Raw genomic sequence first — 27755 nt, 5'->3', positions numbered from 1 at the left:
CTACATACCTCCAGAAAAATGGTGTAAGTATAAAAATCAGCAAGGTTTGTACTCCTTTTGGGTCTTGCAGCCTTGCTTCCACAAGAAGCAACTCCAGGCAGCGTGGGTGCATCCATCAGCACAGCAGGCAGACAAAGGCAGATGGCCACATGCCAGCAAGGCTACCTTCTGCAAATTACCAAACAAATGCAGTACCAACCTGCACAGCAGTACTTCCACAAATATACAGTTACCATGCAAGGCACTACTCAAATCCCTCTCACTTTTAAATAAAAAAATCTAGCATGGGGGGGAAAAATAGATTCCTTCTAAAAATCAAATCACATCAGCAAGCTCTAAGCACCCTATCATTCTGAGATTTGTCCTCTGAAGAGGCCACTCTGCCAGTTCATTTTCTTTTTTCCACTGCTAAGTAGCCTTCACTCCACTCCACTGTCTCCCATATGGTTAACATGAATGCAGCAATTAATATGCAATTAATAAAATGGTGCGATCAACTGCTTTTGTTCACAGCAGCAGCTGGTCTGCATGTTAAGAGTGTAATTAGACAAATTAAGATGTACCACTTTTGTTTGTGGATAAACTGACAGCATCACTCATGCTTAAATGTCACTAAGCCTATTGGCATTTGGGATTATTTTAAACATGTCTCTTTTTATTAACACTACCAGGTATCAATAAGCCAGATCTATATGCTGCCACAGCTGCAATGCCAGCAAAGTGCAAGTCTGCTTTACCTCCAAGATGTTTGCACAAGACAACTGAGAGTTAAGAAGTGATGTGTTTCACAGAATGAGTGCGCTTTTACTTAAGTACCACAGCTTGTAGTATGGTGCAAGTGGCTCCGGATGAGAGACAAAAGCAGAGTTGATCCATAACTGCAGAGGTTTGAAAATCTTGAGGATCAAGCAGCACACACATTTTTCAATGATTTGTCATCGGATTAGGGCAGGGAAACAACAGAGAGCTAAAAATCTGTTGTAATCTATCAGACTTTTAATACCACTTCCTTTCAAAGGCGTTAGGGCCATATGGAGGCAAAGTGATTTCAGGGACAGTCCTGAGCTCTTTGGGAGCTGACAGCAGGAGCAAAACCCCTGCATCCTGGCAGGACAGGGACCACAGCACCAGCTCTAAGTACTGGCAAACCTACACAACCCGGATCCCCCAGCAGGCAGAGGAGCTGAGGCAGGTGGCAGTGAAGCTCTGCCAGCCTGATCCCCCCCAGATCTCACCACAGGAGCTGCCATCCAGAAGCCAGACGCCTTTGCCTGTGCAGGGTCCCCAGAGGAAGCCTGTGCCCCCTGCGGAGGCTGTACGCCCTTTTCTGATTGTCCCTCACCAGTGGGACACTGCTCAGCCCATATTGCTCCCTCTGAGCACAAGACAGAGGTCATCATACTCACCAGGTAAATGGCAATATACTGGTTTTAATCATCACATTACCAACTAGCATGGGCTCAACAAAAGCAGTGCTGCAGGTTACCTACATTCAAACTGGGGCAGCACATGCCATACACAAAGAATCAAACATGATACGTGATAAATCAAAGTATTTGCAAGGCAACAATCACACCTTTCCAAGGGGTCTTTATTGAAGCTTCTGGCTTCCCAATAGTGTGAGAAAAAACAAGGGAAAGGACACTGCATGAGGAGCAGTTGGCACAGGAAAAATAAGGGAGTGGCACAGAAGCCTTTGAAGATTTTCACATTTAGTAGCAGTTAACAAGAAAAGACAAGTAACCAGGAGGGTTTCTGCTGCAGGAGCACTGCAAGTGTGCTAAATGCCACAGAAGCCCTCTACCACCATAACCCAGCATGCACAGGCACAACCTGATTCAGGAGAAGGGTAGAAGTCACCAATCTTCATAGTCCTGGAAAATGGGCTTCTGAAGGGACGATTTGAGTATCTGCCTTGTTAATCAGAGAATTTGCTTCCCTACAACTCCAGCAGAGAAAATACACTGCAGCTATAAAACCTGGTTACCTTTTATTACTTCATCTCAAAGTGTTGGCCTGGGGGAGGGTGGGACACAGTAAGAAACATGGCATAGTAAAATGGATTTTGATAACGCTGCCATAATCCGTTTCTGATTGCTAGTGTGACTCCATTACCCAGGCTGATAAAGGCATCCCTTAAAATGCTTGTACCTTTTCTGTGGAGTTTCACATTTTTCTCACTGTGTTTCAGCTTTAATCTGGTTTGAGTCTGATTTTCTCAGCACTCAAAACCATTTATTGACTTCACTGCACTAGATAAAGCATCTCCTAATAAGATCTGCAACTGCACTGTACCACCATCCATAAACCCCACGAGTTTTAATCAAATTAAGCACTGAAGAGCCTGTTCAGTTTACCATTAACCACCATCCTCAATCACAAGTTTTCCAATCTCACCTGTTTCACTTGGGGATTTGCACTTACATTGCTGCACCTCCATAGTTACAGCAGATGCTCCCTGCTCCAATTACCAAAAACACTACACAAAGGGTGTCTCTGAACTCTCTATTTTTTGACACTCCTCCAGATGCACTTGAGTGACATTAATGAGCTCCATACCAAAACCTCCCCACTTCTCCCTTGCGCTCCTGAGTGCCACACATGGCTTCTCATCTGCTCACATGCAGAGAGGAACGCATGAAACATCCACCACAAGCACCTCCTTGCAACAGCAAGCGCAAGTTCACACCTAGCAGTCAGCAGCCAGCCTAGCAAAGCATTTCCTTTTGGCAAGGCAACACAGCAAGGCCTTCGTACTCATGTTACTGATTCACTTAATAAAGTGCTTTACAACATCCCAACATTAAGCTCTTTTCACCCAGCATATTCCTACTTCTTCTTTATCCCTCTCCTTCATCCACAGTGCTCTTGCATCTGACTCTCAAAAGGGGCTTATGAGCCATATGGCAACAGAACAGGAGACCAAGAACTGGACCTCCATGACCTGGCCAGAAAAGGACAGGCAGGGAGGTTTGCTCTCTACAGCACATGCAGAGAATGTGCAGCAAAATGAGCCAAAAATATGAGACGCATACAGAAATGCACATCAGAAGTGTTATTTACCCAAGACTTGAAGTAATTTTGTACAAATGGGCAAGATCCTCTGCTTTGCAAGATTTCAGTTGCTTGTTCTGGCCAAATGAACAAAAATTCCAAGAAAACCCAGCCATAAGACAAACCTTTGTTAAGAACACCAAGAGAAAAGGTGGGGGAAGAGGGGGGAGGGAATCCCCCCTTTTTTTAGGCACGCAATAAAAATTATATTCAAGTTACCTCTGCTTTTCAAAACAAACCAGCTCCCAGCTTTATCTGATGAAATCCAATACATCTGCTGTTACAGTATGAGCTGAATGCAGCAGATAAAGCTGGGAACGAGGATGGCCAGTCACTTGCATGAGGCTCTGTAAGTAGCTGTCCTGGCCATTCACCACGATGGACTGAGTCCTTCTGTCACTTAGGGTACAAAAGACGAAAGGCCACAAAGGCTTGCTCAGTGCTCCACACAGACTGGGATTTGCAGAGATAGAAAGTGATTCAGTCTTTGTTTCACACTGCTAAATGAGAAAGCAAAAGATGAATCCTCCCATGTTGCAAGGACTCTGGCTTTTCTTTTTTTTTTTTTTTTTTTTTTTTTAAATTGGGAAATTTACATCTCATCACTATCGTAAGAGTAACCTGCAACAAAAAGCCATAGCAAATAGTGAACAATAAAACACTCAACTTGGTTCAGAACATCCTATTCATTTATAAATAGATTTAGTTATTTTTCTTTCAATGTATATGTTTTTCACAAAACATGTAATACACAGAAAAGTCGTGGCTTTACAGATAAGACAGAGCTGTTGTCCTTAGAACAGTAATGAATGAAAAAGAAGAAAGCATTCTTTCATGAGCTAGCAGGCAACAAAACACTGAGAAAAAATCCCAATAACTGAAGCTACTGTTTAACAAACATTAAAAGTAATCTGACACTGCCATTGGCTCACTCCCATATCTATAAAAGAAAGAAAAAACCTCTAAAATCCTTACCAAAACTTTACTGTCACAAAAAGCCAGCAGATGCCACAGTTTAGCTAGGTAAGAAACAGCATACCACGCCTTTAAACTTTGTGCATTTGATTAAATATGAAGCGGCAATGGGAACCACAAGAGGCAGGCGATGCTCTAACCAGGAGGAGGTGACAGCTTCCCACAGCAGCAGTCACTGCAAACAGCCTCAGACTCTTAATTCAGCCGGCATGCAAAACAAACCAAACTAAGCCCTTTGCGTTTCTGCCAAACCTGGTCATGGATGATCTTATCTTAACTTTGCTGAGGGAAAACCAATTACCAAACACTCTGCACTGCTGGAGTTTGCCTGTAGTTGTGAATAAACATGTGACAGTGATAGTCCCTGCACCACTGTAATACTGTATTTCTGGCAGGCAGGCAGGCTGCTACAGGATGTATTGCTGCACTCCTGAAGATTTCAGTCCTGCATTGTCTATTTACAGTCAATCTGGCAGCAAAGAATGGTAAAGGAACAGCATCATCAATGTTGAAAATGTGGCTGAGCTGTTAATGCAGAACTTCCACTTCACAGTATCACTAATTTAACAGTTTTACTAGAACAACTGCTACAGCTTAAAAAAACCTCAAACCCTAACATGGTCACTTGATTGTCCCAGCTGCTACATCACACCACAAGTATTTTTACTATTGAGTATTTTGTAGCTGAGATGCTGCAGGTTGAGCAGGAGCGCTGGGCACTACTGCTGCAGACCATCCAGACCCCCTCGGGGGAGATGCTCCCCCAGTCTGCAAGAAAGTTCAATAATTCGACTGTATTTGTTTTGAAACAGCCCTAACACTACCCGGGGCATTTTCTACAGGGTACATCAGTACTGTGAAACCTCTCAAAGAGCAGTTCTCATGACCATAGATAAGCACCCCAAAGGGAGGCCCTTATCAACAGAGATAAAGCTCAGCCAATAATCCCCTGCTGTGCTCTGCAGTTATCACTTGACCTGGTCCCAGAAAGCACTTCCACTCTTAAACACTTTTGTTCCTTAAAATAAACAGTAACAGAGTTAAAAAGCAACACAGCCTCCCTCTCTCAAAGAGGAATAGTACCTGTCCCGCAAATAACGTCTTTAATTGATGGCTTAATTACATTGCCATTCTTTTGTTTCTATGGTCTGGGAATGAGTAAGAAGGAAAGGGAGCCAGCTGGGCAGGGGTGGCATCCCACATGTACATACTTGTATGGCTGTGGGACACAACTGAAGCACAAGTGGTTCCCCTGGAAAAAGTCAAAGCAGAAAGCAAGTTAACTTATTCACCATTTCAAGGATCCAGCATTAAATACTGAAACTTCAATGGTCTGTAATTCAAAAAGAACAAGTAAAATGCATGGGGTCATACCAGACATCAGTGAAGCTCAACATAAAGGAACCAACAATAAACTTGGTCTGAAACATAGAGGTTTATTGTTAGGGACAAGAAATTGCTTTAAAAAGCTTCAGTGGATCCCAAGTCAAACAATTAGATTGCTTATGTAAGTGCTATATTACAAATCAACAAAATTAAATACATGCACACAACTTTTAAAATATGAACTAGAATTAAATAGAATTCTTCTCCCTTCATTAGGAATATGTTGAAGCAATAATAAAAAATGAATGCACTTGGACACTCCCCTGCATATACAGGAACTATATCACACCATTCAGATAGGCAAAAGTTTCCCAGGTTCTTCTTTGCACACCTATTTACATAATTCCAATGCAGAGGTTACCAAATTCTCATCCAAGAAGAAACTGGACAGCGTCTTGAAGTGACTTGCCTATTTCAACACAAAAATAACCAACAAAAAAATCTCTGTGTTTCAGTTTCTATCTTTAAATGCAAAGAACATTTAGGATCATCAGCACGTATTTACTGTGTCTTCCTAATATTGTAGTAATGTGAATATTCTTTGAAGTTCAGCTCTGTTCCCCATTCCTCTGTCTCTACTCATCTTCCGAAAAGTTTTATAATTTCAGTTCAAGTGCATTTAGAAAGGAGGGGATTGACACCTTTCCTTAAAGACAGTACAAGAGAAAAAGAAGGCAGGTTGCAGGGGGGAGTATGGATTTCTGTGTGCCCTACTTATGCTCCTCAATCCCATTTCCACACTCTGGAGAAGCAAGTTCAAACAGAGGGGCTGCACCCAATGCCCTGAGCTCGGCTTGCAGAGCAACACCTCTGAGGGCACTACAAGAACCAGCTCTGAAAGTCACTGTCACAATTTCATAGGAACAAACTAACCTGTCACTGAGCAAAAGAGAAAGAAATCATCCCCACCCAAGGCTGGCTGGGGCACAGAGGGGCTATGTCTTCATCACTGAGAGCATCCCTGGAGCTGCTCCCTAGCACCTAGCCTCTTCAGAGTTTTCCCAGGTCCTACAGTACAGAGACTATATAATTTTACATAAGGAAGCATTTTCATTTTCCCCTCTGAATGAATCAGAATTGACCCTGTGCTCTAAAATACAAAAATTCAGCAGAGGAGCTGCATTTTTATTTCCCTACATCTTAAAAAATTGCTTCCTCTTGAGGATGGCCTGAAACACCCATGTGGTAAATCTCACTCCTACAGAAGGGGACATCAAACAAAGCTTGCTTAGCACTAGATGGAGAATACTGTAATACAGAAAACAGAAATACAGGTGGTTTTACTAATCAGTGTTAGTACTGTGTGGCTAGACAGTGATTTTTCAGTTGCTAGCAATAACTAGCTGTTGTTAGATGATCAGCGTGAGATTAATGAGGAAAAGAAAAATCAATACAGTTGCAAGTATGTTCATGTACCTTATTTATTTATTTTTTTATAAAGACCTAGTACAAGATAGCCAGCCAGCTGGCTTTTGCGGGAAAAGCTTTCTTTGTCTCTGAAATGTCTCCCCCATCACCCTTAAATACACTTTTCTGAGCAACCATTCCACAAACAGCTGGGTGCCTTTGCTTAGGTGGTCAGAAAAAAAAGGAAGGCAAGCAGTAAGGCTAAAAACAAAACAGCTGAACATTACTATTGCCTGTCCTGTTCTCTCCCTATTTCCCATCTGTATTTGCCAGTGAAACTTGAAACTATACATATTAAAAAAGGAGAGAGTCATCAGAATTCATGAATTCTTTCTTCTCATGTTCAGAAGGAAAATAACCTTAGACCTAAGGTTATTCAGAAGCAAATATTTTTAAATATAAGTACCCATCAACTGCATTAAGTGTCTTTGAGTCTGTTAGACCTTTTTCTTACTTTTCCTGGCCTTTTCATCCACTGATTGTTTCTATGGCTTTCAATTAGAGTGCTACGTCAACAGCTCCACTCATCTAAAACAGTCTTTTTGCTGAAAAGGAGCATTATTGAACCAAAAGCCAGTGCTCAAGACCTCTCAAACATAGACACATCACATGCACAAAGACAGTGTCATCCTGTATCAACTTAGCTGTCCCATCAGATACAATATTTACATGTACTCTCCTGAAGTGGAAATACATTATTCTCATAAGGAAATTTTTCCCAATGCCTTCATCCTCCAGAAAAGTAAGAAAAATGTAACTATTTTCCTTGTTTATGTCTGTTTTACTTACTTCCTTCCTCAATAATGACAACACAACACTAAATGCCAAAACAGCTAATGAAAAGGAACTGATCTTTCTTACTTGGCCAGAAGGAGTTGTCGTCTTTGCTCAGTAACTTTTTCTTGAGGTGCCCAGGCAGCTTGGTGTGAGTGTTTCCCATTTTGCTGGAATACAGCGGGATAAGTTCCTCATCATCATCATTGCAGCTGGGCTGCCACTTGCTCCTGCCGAGGCACCCGACCATCGGGTCCGCAGGCAGGCAGTGCACATAGGCGATCATTGTGAGATGCTGCTCTCAAGGATGTCCCTGCTGTCCCCAATGGCTACTGTTGAGCAGAAGGGAGTGGCCTGCTCATAACCCTTGAACGGATGCATTCAAAAGGCTGCGAAGGAAAAAAATTTCTCCTCCTCTGCACTTAGGCAAGCTAAGCTATTCAGTTATGCTGGGAACTGTTTTGAATAAGATTCTGTCAGCCCTTAGAAAAGAAGGAAAACAAAAATATCAACAACCTGGTTAAGCTGCTCGCTCCAGCTGCTGGATGCCCTGTCCCTGCCTGACCGCTGGCCCCCAGCTCACAGCCAGGAGCAGGAAAATGTGGGCTGCAGAGAGCTGGGAAACCCAGTCACCTGCCACAGATTTCAGACTTCTCCCTTACTGCTTCTACTCCAGTCTGCTGCTTCTCTTAAGCCTTATCCCCGATTATTCACCACCCTCTGAACAACAGGTACTATGGCCATACGCAGATGGCCACATCCAGGAAGCTTATTTAAAGCTAACTTACGGTAATCGCTGTGACACTGATGGCTAGAGAACCGTAACTTGGCAGGAATCTGCCAAGCACAAGAACATTTACCTTCTTCTAGCATGCAAAAGGAAGAAAAATATACAGACTAAAGAAAAAAGAGCAAAGTATTGTGATTTCAGTACTTGGATTTTAGTAAGGAAACTCCCTCTGGAAGTCAGAAACGTAACGACTGTCACCAAAGAAGGTGGTACTCCAGGTTAGACTACCATTGGACTGATGCTGAATACAAAACACAAGCAGTTAGCAGGTTGCGCTCAGTTAGTACTGCATAAATACATAAATCCTCACAATGCCTCTAGAGGGTAGGTATTATTCCTATTTAAAGATGAAGACATAGCCTTGAAGGGATTTAGTAACCTGCCCACAGAGTGGAAAAGCCAGGATTAGAGTTGAGGTATTCTCAGTTCTTTAGCCTCATCTGCAAGCCATTAGTCCATGGCAACTCTCCTGAATACTGCACCACTAAGCAGGTTTCCATGCTGGTAACCACGTCAGCCCTAATCTCGCATCCCCTACACAGTTTTTCTCCCAGATCCAGGAAGCATTTGAATGGGTTGCAACAGCACAGTCAGATTGGGACAGCAAGAAAAACAGCACATAAAGAGATATGCACCCTGCATAAACTGCTGTCTTCCGCAACTTTTTAAAGTTTGCTTTTTATTTTACATTGTTTCAAAGATTACATAGAATATTTGTTTTTTATAATGGGAAGATATCAAAACCCTAAGTAAAGTATAACAAAGACAAGTCTGCTTCCTTAACTCTTCTTTAGAAATGCTGTGGCTACAGCCCACACCATTCATGAAGTGGCTGCTCTATATGTAGGAGGCACAACAGTGTCAGGTGAAAAGGTTTTATCTGCTCTTTGGTTCTACAATAAACTCCTGGACAGAGGAAAAAAATAAAATCAGTCTTCAACAACAAAGTATCAGGTCAGACGCACATCTCCTCTTTCTCCCTGATGCATCCATGCATCTCCTGCTGCCTGCATTGGCAGCCACAGCCCGGGAGCAGGTTGTATACACCAGCTGCCTGGAGGCACTGCACCAGCGGGGCATCGGCATTCAAACACCCAAAACACCGAGCACCAACACAAACTGTGCAGTGCTGACTCAACAGTGCTGGCAAAGTGTAGAAAGTTAGCAAGGAAGTGGATTGTTTGGGGTTTTTTGTTTAACATCCTGTTACTTTGCACAGCAACCCAAGCAAGTAATTTTCACTATATAGCTTCATATACACCTCACACGGTCAAATCTCAGCAAACTTGCAAACAGATGAAAACAGGTCTTATAATGAAATGTGTTAGGTAACTTCAATAAAGAGAGATGACACAAGCCCTGCCCACAGTTTTACAGTATTTTTAACAACAATTTCAAGTATCTGCAAAAATATGGATGGAATGGGGAAAATATGTCAACACCACGGGGGACAGCTGTCAATATAGCAGAAAGTCACCGGCATAAACTGAACACTGGCAACCAGGCGTTTGAGGCAAATACAAATTTACAAAGCCAAGTACATTTACTCATCAGACTATGAGAAAGACAAACTGTGATTAACACTAGCCAAGTTCAATTCACTCATCAACTATGCTGATATTCTTGTGTCCGCCAGAATAAATGAATGTCTAGACAGTCCTCCTGGGTGGGATGAAGCTCCGAGAGTGCTGTTAGCACTGTTACTGAACCAGTTCATAAGGAGGCTCAATTAATGCCTCCCTAATGGGACAGTATCTCTGTAACCCACTTGTCTAGCCACTGTGCCTGCTGTCTCACCCTTTTCATTCCCTGCAATTATCAGGGCTGATAGTCAAGAAAAGTCACTCTGATATATGTGATGCACAAAACTTCTGAGCATCAACGGGCTATTGAGAAAAGACTGCACTGAGGATTGTATTTATTTCTCCTGCAGACAGGAACGGTTTCTTGTATTAGACAAGAATACAGTTGGATTTCTGTTATGCTTTTTATATTAATGACTCAAAATAATATCAAATTATATTTCAAAAAGAGTATCAGCTGATGTTTGCATGCAGTCTTTGTATCTCTATGCAATCATGTTAATTGACATAAAAGTTAAGCGCAGATCTACACATCAAACCAGTATTATTAGGTAACATGCAGTGCAAACAGAGGAGCAAGACAGGGGGGACAGACAAAATATAGTGTTCAGCAGACTCAGATGTTTCCAAACACTTAAGATGACACAGGATAACATATTGGCCTGGAGCCCTCGTGACATTTACCACGCACTTCTCTAGACTACAGACATACTCAATTAGCCAGGTTTCCAATGCATGCTCACGAAGCAAGGCTGATGCACAATAATGGGATCAAGACTGAAATCCAGTTTAACAAGTATATTTACCATATGGTAGGCATTAATGTCCCCACAATTCTTTTACTTGAAGAATAAATCTGTTCTTCACTGAAGCCTGGAAGACCTCGGCAACATATACAATAAAAGATCTGGTGATAGTTATGGTCTCAGCTATTAGCAAATGCAAAGCCACAGAGTTAGGAAGAGGATCTAACCATCTCGTGTGAGAAAGACACGGTGTACGTTGCCTCTTCCTCTTCTAGTCTGCCCCACAAAATCCTATAAAAATAAAACTTATCTTATACTGTGTCTATATGGCGCAATAATCTCTCAAAGTTTGAGAAAGTCAAAATTTCAACCAAAATTTTACCATAAAACTTCTGATTAAACTTCACTTACTGTACTGCAGCTATAACACTTTTATTTTTTGAAATACACAAAAGTGAGGCTGTTCATTTTTCTCAGCCTTGGGCTATCATTTATATAAATATATCCCCAAAATAACATTTTATTTCCTTTATTGTTCTTTTTCACACCTTTTAGAAACCAAACTATTAGTAATGCAAGTAACAAATGTTCTGAGCAGACGGTTAAACATGCATGTTTATCAGCATATTTCATTTTTGCTAAACCAACTCTCTACAGTCAGGCTCTATTTGGAAGAGCTTGAATATTTAGGGAGAAAAGCGATCGTTATGCTGGAAGCAACATTCATCTCAAGAAAAAAGATTGTTTAAGTATGACGGACTCCCAAAACTGTGACTAACCCAGTGATTACAAGAAACAAAATTTAAAAAAAACAACCCACCAACAACCAAAGAAAACATTCACCCTTTTATTAGACAAATATATTTGCTCCTGAGCTCTGAGAACAGCAATGATACTGATGACTTATTACACACAGGAGTTTAAAAAGCATATACGATATACCTAATGGGAGCTCATGGGATTTGGAATCACAAAGTATGGTCACGTCAGTCCTACTCTGGTATTAAGATAATCTTTATAAATATGCTACATAAGAAACTTTATCATCAGTCTTTACGTACAATTTGTAGATCCTCTGGATAGAAGGAAAATGGTAATATGCACAATGTAGTGAAATAACAGCACTTTTATGAACCCCAATGCACAACAAAACTATCAAATGAAGTGATTTCTGATGCAAGTCCAACAGCCACACTGGAAATCAAAGAGAACTTGTAGAAATCCACAGGGGTAAACTTTGCCCTAATTAGACAGTGATTCTGTTTTTAGCAGTGATAGGCTGATGTATTCTGGCCTTTTTGGCTGATCAGCTGGAGTTTTTAAATTGTACTTAAACAGTTATTTTTAAAACAAAGAAGGTATAGAGAGAAAGTATCCTCTTGTTACAGATGGACAATTTGCGACACAGCAAGAATAAGGACATGCCCATTGCAGCGGAGCACCCCAGCATTCTCAGGAGCTGGCAATGGCCAGATTGGACATGGGATATCCTGCTCTCCTGGCCCACGTGTATACCCTTCCTCTTTCCTGTGCATTAATCTACTATGTCTGAAGTCTAATTCATGCTCCTTAAACACATATACAGCAGACAAAAGCTAAAGAATTTCAAAACAAAGGGAAAGAAAAAAACCTTCAAGGTATTGTAATTTGCTTTTTCACTGAGTGTGAACCTCTCAAATAGGAAGCAAGCAGGAGGTATCAGCTTTACAGTGTTTAAAGCAAGCACAACATTTGACAAGCTGGTATAATACTGATACACATCAGGGGAGATGAAAGGGACTGGGGGTGGGGGGGGCATACCATTGCTAGGATGCTCACAAAGCTTCATGATGCTCCAAAAAGCTCTCTCCACGTGGCCACCTTCACATTCTCCAGCATTAGCTCTATCCCCTGATACTTTCATGGATGTATTTTTACCATATGCTTGCAATCACATAGCATCTACCAAGCTTTTTTTTTTTAAAGGACATAAGTAATAGGGCATGTGCAGCTTAAAGAGCTTGGCTGGCATGACAGCTAAAAGCAGTCCTAGCAATCAAATACAGTTTGCAAAAAGCTACAGCAAGTGTTGCTGGCAATTGTGTGCCTAACAAACTGGATGCAAACCCTTAAATGCTTGGGCATTTGGCTAATTTAATTCCTGGTACCCAAACAGCCTGTCCTAGATTCAAAGCGTCATCCTTAGACAAATCTCAGCCCTCTGCAGGGACACCAAATTTGCAAACCATTTGATACAGCAGACACCTATAAAACACAACAAAAAACAACAAGCACAACAATACAAATAAAAACAAAGTAAAAGGATTGTGAGGAATCAATGCCTCAGTGGAAAGCAAAAAAATCATTACAAACCCTCCTGACAAGTTTCTTGCTTTCTGGCACTCCCCAGCAATTACAGCTCTACTTGCAAAACAGCTCTTCTGTTTTCATATTCATGGTAAGCTCAGAATTAACAGCCTTCCCATTAAAACCATACAGAGATTGCTGCACATACTTTTAGTATCTTTGTTTCCATCAACAGCCTTTCTCTGTCTCTTCATATACAAATCTTGTGCTTAAAGTGGGGGAGTCTTTTCTTACTATCTGGAACAGCCTCCTTGTATCTCCCCACTGCATCAACTCTGTACAAACCCATTACCCTCTCTTTTATATCTTAATTAAATTTTTCCTTTTTTGTTATGTGATAGCCCTCTGTAATTATTTTTAATCCAATAAGTATTTTGATATACAGTACATATGTAAGACACCAGAGGAGAAAAACACACTTTACATTGCATTATTGGCAGTCCCCAGGCACTTAACAATACACTTCTGTGTTCTAATTATTCATCTTTACTTTCAATTAGGAAGCCTTCTTAAGAGTAACAAGCAATATTGCATGTTTGATATTAACTCTTGATCACTGCTTGCAATAGAAAGCAAATAAAGCCAGCTGTATAAGCAGTGGGTAACTCAGAAAAACCTTTCTATGCCTTTCCATTTTAGCTCTGTTGCCAGACAATTGGAAAGATAATGTATTTTGGTTGGTGTATTCTGTGAACCAGACCACCTTCGGGAAAGGGGTGAAGCACACTTGGGACAGAAGACAGAGCTATTAGCGAGATGGAAGCAATTAAATATTACCACTGGTGGTTGAAACAGAAGCTATTCTTGCTGCCTTACTCCAGGGGTTGAGTCCCACACATCTGCTAATCCTTCTGAGAACACAGAGCAAAAAACGGTGCTGCCAAAAACTGGGAAAGAAGGTGGCTTCTAGTCTGGAGCCACAATGGATAGAAGCACTGGTAACACTGGTACACCCGCATACACTATGAGCAAAAGAATCACATCTCTATCAGCTTATTTTACAACTTGTATTAAATGGCAATTCAGGAAAGAGTTGGGTAGGATTACCCAGTTCAGGTCTGCTCATTAAACTCATCACCATGGTAACAGGAAGAGAAAGAAGTCATCTCCCCACTCCTATTTTCTTTTACAATTCCTTTAACGGCTTTAAAAGCCCGAAGAGGGAAGCACCTTTTTGATACAGAACAGCAGTGACCTTCCTGCCACCCAAGCAGCTCCCTGGAAGAGTCCACATGCAGTGGGATTCTCAGTATATAAAAAGCAAAGCAACTTAACACTACTTGATAAAACCCACTGTCAAAAAGCAGCCTTCAGACAGAAGGCTACAGCATCCCAGCCCTCCTCCTCCTGGACAAGACGCTCTGCTGAGGCTGCCTTCTGTTCGCAGACGCCATCACCACTGTCAAAAATGCAGTGCCACCTCCTGGACATGCACATTCCCGGGAAGGCCTGCTTCGGCCCAGGTGCATAATGGAGAACCAGGAGAGCTTTTCAAGATTAAAAAAACAAAAATTACTAATTACAAATTCAAATCCTTACTGGAAGAGTTCATTATTTTTAGTGGGTACTTCTAAAAATGTTTTGTTTTCACACAGAGTGCTTCAATGAGTGCCCTATAAAGAACTGCTTTTAAACTCCACGCAGATGAGGGAAGGCTGTGGATAGTGTCTACCTAGACTTTAGTAAAGTCTTTGACACTGTCTCCCACAGCATTCTCCTGGAGAAACTGGCTGCTCATGGCTTAGACAGGTGTACTCTTCACTGGGTAAAAAAATCACAGGATGGCCAGGCCCAAAGCGTGGTGGTGAATGGAGTTACATCCAGCTGGTGGCCACTCACAAATGGTGTTCCCCAGGGCTCAGTACCGGGGCCAGTCCTGTTTAATATCTTTATCAGTGATCTGGACAAGGGGATTGAGTGCACCCTCAGTAAGTTTGAAGATGACACCAAGTTGGGTGGAAGTGTTGATCTGCTTGAGGCCAGGAAGGCTCTGCAGAGGGAGCTGGACAGGCTGGACTGATGGGTTGTTGCTGATTGTATGAGGTTCAACAAGAAGTGCTGGGTCCTGCACTTGGGTCACAACCCACACAATGCTACAGGCTTTGGAAAAGCAGCTGGAAAGGAGCTGGGGGTGGTCCTTGACAGCTGGCTGAATATGAGCCAGCAGTGTGCCCAGGTGGCCAGGAAGGCCAACAGCATCTGGGCTTGTATCAGGAATAGTGTGGCCAGCAGGACTAGGGAAAGGACTGTCCTCCTGTACTCCGCACGTCAAACACTGTGTTCAGTTTTGGGCCCCTCACTACAAGACAGACACTGAGATGCTGGAGTGTGTCTGGAGAAGAGCAACAAAGCTGGTGAAGGGTCTGGAGCACAAGGCTTATAAGGAGCAGCTGAGGGAACTGGGGGTATTTAGGCTGGTAAGGAGGCGGCTCAGAGGAGACCTTATCGCTCCCTACTACGACTACCTGAAAGGAGGCTGTAGCGAGGCGGGTGTCAGTTTCTTCTCCCAGGTAACAAGCAACAGGACAAAAGGAAATGGTCTCAAGTTGTGCCAGGGAGCTTTAGATTGGGTATTAGGAAACATTTCTTCACCGAAAGGGTTGTCAAGCATTGGAACAGGCTGCCCAGGGAAGTGGTGGAATGACCATCCCTGGAGGTATTTAAAATATGTGTAGATGTGGCACTTATGAACATGATTTAGCTGTGGACTTGGCAGCCCTGGGTTAACTGTTGGGCTTGACGATCTTAAAGGTCTTTTCACAACCTAAACAATTCTATGATTCTAGGAAAGGAAAAAAGTGAAACTCAGTTTTACTAACAGAGCGCTGCTTCATGTCAAGAGATGAGCTGATCTGTTGCTCACCCATTTTAGACAGAACCCGCTAGGAAATTCCCAACCCCGCAAGGTCAAGACTTTCCAGTCTGTAGGGCACAACATCCAACACTGTAGAGCATTAGTCAGCTGCTGCCAGGCATTTGCTCACTTTTTAGACCACAGAGCAGGAGCTAATAAATCTAATAAATACATTAGATACAAACACATTACAATATAATCCAACCATATCAAAACATCGATGAAGGAACCAGAGCAGTAAACCTAGCTGTCATAAAAATAAGAAATTAAATGGTCACGCTTTTCATTTTGCAGCCTGAAAAGGACTTCCTGCATATGGGCACACGTTTAAGCCACACATTAGTTTAACTCCAGGATGCGCCTTTTGGCACAACCCTGGCCACCTCCACATCCCATGCCACTGGTTTGCATCGCAGGTGCAAGGACCTCAGAACTACTTCATGCTGCAGACTTCTCTCTTCTGTCATGCTACTTGCCAGTGTATATGGTTTCTCACAATCATTGCTCTGTGTGTAAGATAAGATAGTTTTATTATTTTTAAATGCACAACCAACAAAAAAAGTAACCTTGTCACTTCTGTCAGTGGCCTAAAGAAAGGTTATACCTCAGCAAAGAGAAGTACATTGAAAGAACTAAACCAATACTTTACATCAAATACCACACTAACCTTTTTAGTTTAAACTTTAGTATAAAGTTTTTAATCTGAAGTGTCACATTTACTTGAAAATTGTATTCATGCAACATAAGCCAGTTAGCACTGGCTTCTTAGGCATTATGGCTGAAATACAGCCCACCTATTTTCTAACAGGTCACATAGTGCTTTCTAAAGATTAAGTAAACTTCTGGATTTACAGATCCCAGCAGAGGAATGCTTCAAATTCCATTAGAAAGAGTAATGACAAAAATATGCACCCATTGCCATAGAAAAGATTAAGCTAATGAGGAGCAGTACAAAGTGGCAGTATTTCAACCCAAAACAAAGTCACACCCTAAGAAGACTGGTCTTCTTGAGTCCTGGGTCAATAATATATCCATATGATATCCACACGAGGTGTTAACTTTTCAGTATCAATTATATAGTCCTGATTTTTACAGAAAATTCATATTAACTTGTCACTTTTGTATCTCTAACAACAAATTTTCTGGACTGCTTTTTCATGCAGAATACAAAGTTACTGAAGTCAACTGTTCTTACAGTATGTGATTTTCCAACAAAATGATTAAATGCACATGCTATAGCTGCTATGCAGCCTACCAGTGCCCTTCTTCCTTGTTATCTGGAGTTACTGGAGTCAAATGGGTGAGCTTCACAAAATCAACTGGAAAGAACAGCCATCTGTATACATGCCAAGGTAAGCACACAATTTAATAGATCCAGTTGCCTATGGGTTTCATTTTCAGTCTGTTCACTAACAAAAAGGAAATCAAATTAATCCTGAGTTTCCAAGCAGTATTCTTGAAAATAAATCTCCTTTCCGATTACCCTCCCTACATGCTGACATGGTGTCTAAGAAGGATCTGCTCTGCAAACTCCTCCCTGACTGAGCAATGCAAAATGCCTTGGTTATGACAAGGTCCATATCAAAGCCATAAACTAAGATATGGAAAATTTATATAATTATTCAAATATATGTTTCTGTTAATTTCAGCATTACATATTCTGAAATTCCATAATTTGGAATACCTCCTCCTTAGACTACTGGATCAAGACAAATCTGAAGCTGAACTCATCATTATAAACTTTTTTGTTATTGGGAAGAGTCACTCAGCCTTTACATGTATTTTGCACTATACTACTTTCTTTTTAAGAAAAGCCACAGCAAACCCACACAATTAGTAAGATAATTCAAGAACAGGTTTCAAAATTTCAGCAGAAAAGTAAAATTATTTTTAACTGACTTGAAAACAAACCTTTAAAAAGAGAAGCAATATGTAACCAGAGCAAACTCTGCACAGGAGAACAAAAGAAGCCCTTAAAGATCTTCAGGGTGGAGCTACAAGCTGTTGGACCCAACAGAGTGGGACATCTCTCACCACAGCAATCCCCTGGACAGCCCCTAGGCACGGGTCTGCTCCAGAGCACGCACCAACTCATAATGATACACATGGACACACCGTAGATGGAGAAAAATAAGGCTTTGTAAAAAATCAAAAACTGTCTTCCAAATACCCGTTAGGCAGGAAAAATAGCTTTTAAATTTTTCTATTCTTATTCTTGGCCTTAATCCTACCAAGGAGTACTGTTGGTATCTCAAGTCTCGCCACAGCTGCAGAGGGAAAGAGAGCTGAGTAAGACATACATCTGTGTCATGGGAAAGTGTTCTTCTGAGACCTCCAGAAGGTAACAAAGAAACAGAGACAACTTGATAGCTTTCATTTACCTTTCTTAATTCACTTTTCCAAAAAAGAAAGGTGAACAAAAGGGACCTTGCTCCTCACAAATGTCTCAAAACATAGCTGTGTAACAGGCAGGAGAAAGAATGTATTTCATTTTTAAAAATTCTAATTAAGGTACTAAGCACATATTCCTTCTCCTAATTTGACAGCCACCTTTACTCCAGCACTCTGTCTGTAAGGAGAGAAGTTAAACACCAAACCTTACATCCTTCTTCCTCAAGACTCTTCCTCCTATCTGTTTTCCAGCACGGCTTGCATGGGGAAGGACACCTACCCACAGGGTGCTGCACAAACGATAGCTCCTCATTGCCAGAAAACTACAAAAACCTTATTGTGATATTGAATTCATCTGAGGTATGAAACTGGAACAACAAAAAGTAAACCTGACCCACTAAAGAAAGGTGAAGTTGTCCGTTCAGATGGTGGAAAGCTTTTCTCCTATTTAACACAAACCTCCCTCCAAACTAAGCCTTCAGGAAAGACCATCCAATGGTTGACTTTAATAATGAAGGGAGGAAAAATCTAGGTCTTCCTCATTACTTAAGCATCATGCTTCTTTATCTCACATAAACATGTTAAAGATGCCATAATTCTCTTAAGGCTAAAAGATGCGTGACTGAGGTCCAGACAGAAAGCACATTCCCCTCCTAGGAAGTAGGATCTGCCACTGCTGAAGATGCCTTTGCTTCAGCACTACAAGTATTCGTCCTTGTTTTCACTATGGGATGTGCCTAAAATTCCCGGTTTATCTTTCTGTTTCAGCAACTATTGATAGGTCTAAATTAAAATGCGATGGATTAAAAATCATCACAAACAGAAAGGGGCCAGGATGCTGTGCTGCAAAGAGCAGATTTCCAACGGGTCTCTGGATTAGGAGGATTTGCGGGCCCAGAAAGACTCTATAGCAAGCAGCCTACAGTGAGACACAGCAGTATCTCACTACGCAACTACAGTGCATCCCAGGCAGGAGAAGCCCAGCGGTCCCAGCCAGGCTGAGCTTTGCAGGTAGACTTCTGTCTCGGCAGTACCTGTTGCTCAGTGTAACGGGAAGGATGGGGTGGCACAACTGCCAGCCAGTTTGATGATGTGAGGACCTGCAGCACACCCTGCTCTTCATCCTGCCTTTACCTGTGGCCAGCCTCCAGTGAAGCAGGACAGACGAAAGACAAACTTCAGAAGCTGTAATTACATATTTGAAGAGGTAATTCCTTGTCTCCACAGGAAGATCAACAGCACTTAATAGATGGGTTTACTACAACACACGCCCAGTACAAATGCAATCCTGTCCCCAAGCCTCCATGTAGCCTGATGGCCTTCTGTCACAAACTTCCCTTACCAGCTCCAGAAATTCTGACTTAAATCCTCCCCAAACTTATCAAGAAGCATCTTAAAAACACTTCTTTGTCCACATTATCCTGTTTGGAAGTCTGTTCCTCAACTTCCCTCCTCAAATGGTTTGGGACCTTTTAATGTCTGACTTCAGAACACACTCATAACCATTCATCCTGTGCCAATACCCTCCTTGGACTTCAGCAGGTTTCCTCCCTCCTTGTGGTATTTACCTCCCAAGCTACCAGCTAGACTAAATAAGCCATGCTTTTGTAATCCCTATGCATATGACCAGCAATTAAGCTTAAAATATTTTGAAGTCTGAAGGTCCAGATAAGTTACACAAGAGCTTCAAATGCCAAAAACATTTTCTGAATTTTTTTAATATAGTTAGAAAAAAGTGAGATGCTTTAAAGGACTGGAAGTCAGACAACACTGGAATAGTATTAAAAAAGATGCCTGGGGTAATTACAGACTGTTTTGCCAGCCATTAAGCACAGGCAAGATCACAGCTGTGACAGGACTGAATAAAAGAATAAAATTTCCATCTCTTAATATCTGGCAATGTGCTTTCACAGGGAATGGGTCTCCCATTTGACAAAGGTTTATGCCATTTCCCCAGACGTGACAGCGGCCTTCTGCACAAGTGCTGGGGGTAAGGGCGGGGGAGCCAATGTAAAAGAATGACAAGCATAGACAGTACAATCCCGGTAACACAATACTTAAACAATGTGAAATCATTACTATGCTTAAACCACTGAAAAACCTAAGAAGATATTTATAGGTTCCAAGTATGTGCGTGCTCTTGCAAAGACCACTTCAACATGAAATTCTTTCAGTGCTTATGAATCCAATCAGCTGTGCATGCTACTTTTACATCTGCTTTAGTATTCTCTAGACTGCATGCTTCTGCTGTTTAAAATTAAGTGTTGGCTTCTTGCTGCAATTTGACAGAAATTCACTGCCCTCTACTACTGCTTTACACAGCAATCACCATCTGCATTGTACTTGCAGCCCTCCAGATGACGGAGAGGGTTAATAGATATTGCTTAAAAGCAAACACTAGCAGGTCAAGGAAAACAACAGATGATCATTCTACCTATGATTCACTTACCAACAGGCCTTCTTCAGGATTGTGATGCTGTGCGAATTGTGCAAACAGCTCCTGTTGCAGCCTGCAGTAAAGAACTAGATGTGGAGCAGAAAGGCAGGGTGTGCATTAAATGCTCACCTGAAAGTAAAAATAGAATCTAAGGAAAAGCTGTGTATTAATTACAGTTGGGACAATAGTCGAGTCCATTTCCACAGAGTCTTAAAAGACTGAACACCACCTGAGTAAACTAACGGACTACAGACATCAAGTGGTTTTGGCTGTATGTATTTATATGGCACTGTGTTTGAAAAGCGCAAGTACTGAAAGCCAGGCACATACAGAAGTCTACCCTGAGCTCCACATTTGCAATCATCAGCTAAAGATTTACTGAAAGAGAGGTTCAATACTAACTGATTTCACAGCTGAAACTATAGAACTTGCCTTGTCACTATACTACTTCAGGGCGAAAGCCCCATGTGCCCTGTGGAAGGCTGGCATACCTGCCAGAAGAGATTTTTATCTAATGCCTGATTTATGTTCACACTGCTTCATCCACTGCCACTGGCCTTCTTAAAAATTTAACGGAAAAAATAGGTGCCCACACCCTGTTCCACGACCAAAAAAAGCAAAGCAAAACCACAGCAAACAATAGGCATTCATTCTGCAGGTTCTGTGCCTGTGCCATTTGGTGGTCTCCTCAGAGGCGGTCAAATGAAACCAACCCAAGGAGTGGAACAACACGCTTACACAATGTGGTGAACAAATGTATTTACGGGCAATCTCTGAACCACAGAAACAAAAGCTGGGGTATGCCACTCTCCCCCAATGGGCCGGCATAGCAGAAGTACTCTCTGAGATTTCCATTTGCCCCCTTTTCTGCAAACAGAGCCAAGAAACAAGTGGGGTAGGCAATGCGGGCATGGCCGCAGCTCCGACACCCAGATGCTCTGCTGCCTTTGGAAATTCACTTTGCTTTTATATATGCTGCCCCCTTCCAGTGTATTTAGGTTGTAAATTCATCCAAGCAGAAACAGTGTTTTATTTGGTGCTCAAGTACAACATTATACAACAGGACAGTAGTTGAATTATACTTAAGAGAAAAAAAGTAGAACTACATGGTGATCTTCAGTTTTCTGAGCACCTGGCTCACTTCAACAAAAATGTTATTATCCAGACTTTTAATCTTCCTTCCGTTATGTTCAATTCCATTCTGTACTTCCAGGCACGGCTAGAAGTGATTCCCGTTCACTGCTGCCTGACAGAGACAGGCCAGTCCTGTGCCGGATGCTGTTAGCTGTGCTCAGCCACAGACATATCTTTCCCCACCTCTGTACCTCTCCTTCCTTCAGCATGCGATAATAAAGTTGTCATTTAACCAAAAACCTTCAAACTTTAACCAGTCCTAAAAACTAACATTTCTCTAGTAATTAAGTAAAATCTGATTTTTTTCCATAGCATGTGAATGCACTGTGTTTGACAGAGCTCTCTGCAGCTCTCCTGGCACGTCAGGGATTCACAGTTTTAACTGTGAACAGTTTCATTCAGCTGATGCAGAGTGAGTGGCAGACCCCAGCTGCATCCGAGACTAAGCAGGGAGCCATTCACGTGAGTGGGGATAAGAAAATCAGTGGCAAAAAACAAGAGACTGAAGAAGGCACCGTAGAAAGCAGAACTCCATAAAATACAGAAGAAATAAAGAAAAAGAACAGAGCTCTTCTTTCGGAAGTAGATTTTTTTAAATTCAGTCATATGCTTGATATTTAATTCTTTGTACTCATTCTGTTTGTTCAAAATGCATTTATATTTTGAAGAACTGCAGATAAGAAATGTCCTCGAAGTTACTCACCCTATTAAAGTAATGCATATGAAAAAAAAAAAAACACTAGAAAAAGAATGAGTATGACTCATGAGTCCCATTGTGATTACACACAACTCTTGAGACAAATTAAAGAATTGAAATTAAGTCAGAGAAACAAATGGCACACAATCCATTTTAGGCATAAGCTGAACTCATTAAAATCTGTCAGGCATCTTCACTTTGACAAGATTCCATCATTTAGATTACTACATGTCCCCTCCCTCATTTTGGCCTCCTTTTATACACACAAAAAAGTAAAACTTTAAACAGAAAGAAAAAAAAAAGCAACTTGCAGAAATTTCTACTTGCCTAGTTCGACTTGGAAAATGCATTTGTTTAAAGACATCAGAGAAAATCTGTTTCTGATTTCAAACATTGGATATTTTATGAGAACATTGCCAAGAAAGGAATCCAAGGAATGTCCTTATGCACACAAAACACATGAGACAACTGGTGAGCAGCTCTGTGATCTTTCACCAAAAAAAAAAAAATAAAAAAAAAAAAATCTGCATTTCTAGCATGAAACTCTTCTCCAGGGAGCTAAGCAGCACATGCCTGGGATTCTTCACGGATAGCTTCTATCATAACTTCTTGCTATTATTAGTATAAAAGACTTCCCTCTCAAATCCACAGCTGTAAGACAAGGAAGGATGGAAAATACTTCCCAAGTGCAGGCAAGCAGTAAGCACACATGCTTACTTTACCGCATTTCTTGGTACTATTCTCCTTTTGTAAAAGCTATGAAAGAAAGAGAAACTCTAGATAGATATTAGAGAAGTATGAGCTCATTTTTCAGCACATTTTAAAAGAAAATTTATTTAAGTCTTCCAGAGGTTTAAGTACCTCTTCAGTCGAAAAGATCAGTAACAAGCACACAGCATCAAGCACGTAGCACTGCCTCTGCAACAGACGCCCGATTTTGATCAACCACCAATACAACTTGTGTTTCACACGATGGGAGTCACCTCAAGGGCCATGCTGAAGAACCGAGCACTGCCCATGGGCTGCTGCGGTGTGTGGGCCATCCAGCACCAGAGAGCTCAGGTCAGCCTGCGAGCAGGAGATGCTGGGTCACCTGCTATGCATGGGCAGAGACACCCAGCTCTGACCACTTCTTTTCCCCCGAACGTCTTAAGGGGCAGCTGGGAAAGGCACAGTGACAAGAGGTTCCATGCTGATGGTACAGACTATCATAAAGCAACGAGAAACAGCAACGTGAAAAAAGAAAAAATTAGAAGCAGCAGGCCCCTAGAGCTCATAGGGACCAAGTTTTAGAGCAGAGACTTCATCACCAACCCCACACACACCCAGTACATCCACACCCACCGAATACACCAACTCAGTCCCTACGCAAACCTGGGACCAGTTCATCTGATCAAGATCAGGCTGAGAAAAACACTGCAGGCACTGGTAACCACCTGAACAACTACACTGCTTTACCCCAAGTCCTCAGAGCCCAAACAAACCAGCACCTGAAGGGCAATATGCCATGCCGTTTCAAAGACAAAATCCTCCTCCCTACACAGGGTACCATCAAGTCAGTAAAAGGACTGGTGCATAGCAACTTCTCCCCTTCACATGTTAAGGCTATCAATGATAATGCCCCAACTGACTATTTCCCGAGCATGAATTTCAATGCATAATAATGTAATACACAGCAACTGTTGCTCCTCAAGGTAGGGAGAAGTCTACTACAAACTAACAAAATATTGCAAAGCACAGTAACTTAGATAAAACTATGTAAGCGCATGCAAACAGGAAAAAAATCTACATCAAAATACATTGGTATGCAGCAAAACTATCCAGTACCTTCACTACTTTGAAGCAGAGCCCTAAGGTGGGCTTTTACATCTTGTAACTAGCAACTTTTCTTATTCAGATAGAAAACCTGATAATTTTGAAAATACTTTTTCCACACATTCAACTTAAGTCATAAAAAAGCAAGTATAGATCAATTTCATCATGCAAGACAAAAATATTTTGCTTCTCTACAAACTCATTTGCTGCACATACAACACTCTCTGAAAACTTTACTCCTTGCTTACTTTTCAGATAGGTAATCTAGATTACAGAAGCCTCAGTCTTCGAGCGTCCTGGTTACTCAACTCCCTTGAAAACCCTTTACCTATTATACTCTGCATTTAGACAACAACTGCTATCCTGTATCACTAAGTTAATGCTTAAACAAAAGTTTCATCTTTCATTGTTTCTAAATTCCAGTGATCTGTTGAAAATTATGTGAATTGAAGAGCTCTTGTGCAGTTAAAGGCGGGTTTTTTTACTTTGTACACAGAAACAATTTTATTTAAGATAAACCACTACATAGCAAATTGTGTTGTACAATTCAATAAGGTTTTCTCTAGAAACACTGGTCCACTAGTCTGAAATTTGCAAGAAAGGAACTTTTTTTTAATGCCTTTTTTAATTTATGGTTGGCACCTGTATCAAGATCCTTAGTGGGAACTTTGCACAAATAGAAGTCATTATAAGAATAAAAGCAGTCAACATTTTGAATCAAATTAGACAGAAAAGAAAAATACTCCGACCAAGCATTGATAAGCACTGGAGTATTTGACTTAATGAGTATTCTCTCCCAGGGGAAGTATGCTCTTTTACAACTCCTAAACCCTTCCTTACAACAGCTCTCTGGTGTCAGCTTTCAACAACTGTACTTCAGCAAGAAAACAGGCGTAGCAGTAAGCCCAGTCTTTGATAAAAACAGAAATACCGAGCTAAACAAAAATAGTAAGCTTTTCCTAGTCTTTTAGTTTCAGAACCACGTTCCTATGAAGCTCAATTATAAAGATAAAATAAAAATATCTCTTTGGGCATAAAAACTCTTATTGTCCGGGCAGCTCTGCACCATCTCTAAATGCAAGTAAGCATCACCCGGCTGAGCAGCAGGAGTTTCTATCAAGCATCTGCAACACGGCAGCACGACCAACTCTCTGCTTTTCGCCGGGTGCTCCACGCCACTTCATCCATGCGGGGGCAAACCCGAACACAGGTAAATAAACCGCTGGTGCAGCACCCCCAGGACAGCCGCTCGGCACCCCCGGGCGCCGCAGGGGCTCCCGCGATGCCGGCCCCCCGGGCGTACGGGACATGCGCACGCAGACCCGCACACACCGAGCCAGACCGGCCTTTTGTCTGGCGAGCTGCCCTGCACCTTCCCATTGGATTCAGGCCGGGCAGCGATGTCCAGCTCCCTGCTCGCAGGGACAAAAGGAAGAACGAATTCAGGCGCGCCCTCATCGCCGCACTGAATACACTTTTTTTTTTTTTTTTTTTTTTTTAAAGGATTACGTTTCCATCCCCAGCTCCCTTCTTCACCGGCCGCAACGGTGCAGCCGGCAAAGCCTCACCTTTCAGGCAGAACATCCCGCAGCCGCGCCGGGCGGGGCCGAGGCGGGGCCGAGCCTCCCGGTGCCTCCCGGTGCCTCCCGGCCGCGGCCCCCGCAGCGCCCGGCCCCGCTGCTCGCCGGCCCGCGCCGGCCCATCCCGCGGCTCTCCCGGCCCCGGGCCGCGGCCGCCCAATCCGCTGGGGTCTGCGCCGCAGCGCTGACACCTCCCCACCGCCCACCGCCCCTCGGCCCCGAGGAAAACGCCGGTGCAAGTGACACGCCGCTCACAGACCGGGCAGCCGGGCACCCCCCCGCCCGTCCCGGCAGCCCCCGGCCCGAAGGCGATTGTTCTGCCTCATCTGTCACCGTTTTTCAGCGCTGGGCGTTCAGTTTACGGGCATCAGTCGGTCAGCGTCGGAGAAATACATTGCTTTAATCCCGTTTGACTGCTCGTTACGAATTACTAACTCTGCTCTTTGTGACTTTTTTTATTTGTTGTTGTTCTGGAATATATGGTCACCTCAGAAAGTGCTTTGTGCAATTTTCTATTTCACCTATACCAACAGGCTTCATTAATAAGAATCTTGCAAGTGTATCTGCACAGTCAAGCCAGAGAACATGCTCATTTTCTGAATGCAGTATATTCCTTTCTGTGCACCTTAAGGCTTCCCCAGACCAACACCAGGGATGCTGTGGCTAAAAAGATTTCTTACATACACCGTTTCTGCAGAAGAGACCTTCAGGAACAGAAGAACACAACCTTGCAAGCACTTTATTTTATAAGGGTCACAAAGAGCTGCCACCAGCACTGTGCTGATCGGCAATATTTGGGTCAAAATGCAGCTGTGTTGTGTTGACTAACTTTTATAGGGCCTGGCCTTGCACAGTGAAGATATACAAGGACCAAGGCAGCAAGGTAGGGGTCAGGGTAACTCACCTCGCTGAACAATCGAGAATTGCATCTGCAAATGCACGAGTCCTAAAATCCTCCATGCAAAGCCAAATTAAAATAAAGAACATACAGAAATGCATGCTATCTTCAGGCAGAGCTCCAGAAAAAACCCTGCTCCAGACACCTTGAAAATCGCAGTTTAGACCCCAGATGAAGCAACACTGAGTGGCCAAGTACCATTAGCCAGTCAGATATTAAAGCATCACATTTCAAGAACCTGTCATCATGTAAGAAAAGTTGCTTCATTTTAGAGTGGGCTAAGAGCAGGCTGCAGTGGTAGAAAAGCAGAGACATTACAGTGGAGTAGCTCAAAATCCAGAAACAGCATTTATATAGCTTAGTCTGCCTTTTCTCTTTTAAATTCTGCTAGAAAGGATACAGACTAATGTCAAAGCTCTCCTTACACTCTGAGAAGCAAAAGGGCCCTTTCCTCTTAATTCCATTTTCTGGTGCTCCAGGCATGCACGCACTATTTCCTACCATAACTCTTCAGAGGGCTCCAGGAATAAACACTTCTTGGAGGCAAAATAAACAAAAACATATTGTAACTGGAGGAAGGTAACTTGGATACCAGAGGGATTTTAAGGTTCAATCTTGTTAAATCTACTCATTAATTACCTGGAAGGGGAAGTAAGCAGCACATCAGTGATAATCACTGGGGACTGAAAGCAGCTGTGAACACACCACTGGGGACTGAGTAATGGCACAAGAAATTCTAGGGGACCCACAAACACAATAGAAAAACACAAAAAAGACAAAACCCCAGCAGTCAGTTCTGCACATAGGTAGTGGGAAAAATTGTCAATAAAACAAGAAAGAGGAAGCCAACTACAGAATAATAATATTGCCTATGAAATTAGACCCAGC

The 27755-nt window shown here is 42.3% G+C and overlaps 1 protein-coding gene across 8 annotated transcripts in view; it reads right to left on the bottom strand.

Annotated features, from left to right (window-relative positions):
* Positions 1-27755, bottom strand: part of NHSL1 (NHS like 1) — a 187300-nt gene that overhangs the window by 68813 nt on the left and 90732 nt on the right. The window contains exon 1 of one of the 8 annotated variants that reach the window (XM_040598379.1): positions 7684-8261. The exons of the other annotated variants lie outside the window; for them this stretch is intronic. Within the exon in view, the coding sequence (XP_040454313.1) occupies positions 7684-7882 (199 nt within the window). The 5' untranslated portion in view covers positions 7883-8261. Of the gene's footprint in view, positions 1-7683; positions 8262-27755 lie in introns of those variants that run through there. 8 annotated transcript variants of the gene reach the window in all.

The sequence above is a fragment of the Falco naumanni genome, chromosome 6, assembly GCF_017639655.2.
Source record: "Falco naumanni isolate bFalNau1 chromosome 6, bFalNau1.pat, whole genome shotgun sequence".
Classification (NCBI taxonomy): Eukaryota; Metazoa; Chordata; class Aves; order Falconiformes; family Falconidae; genus Falco; species Falco naumanni.
The sequence above is the reverse complement of the archived record's forward strand: the minus strand, read 5'-3'. Positions and strand labels throughout refer to the sequence as shown.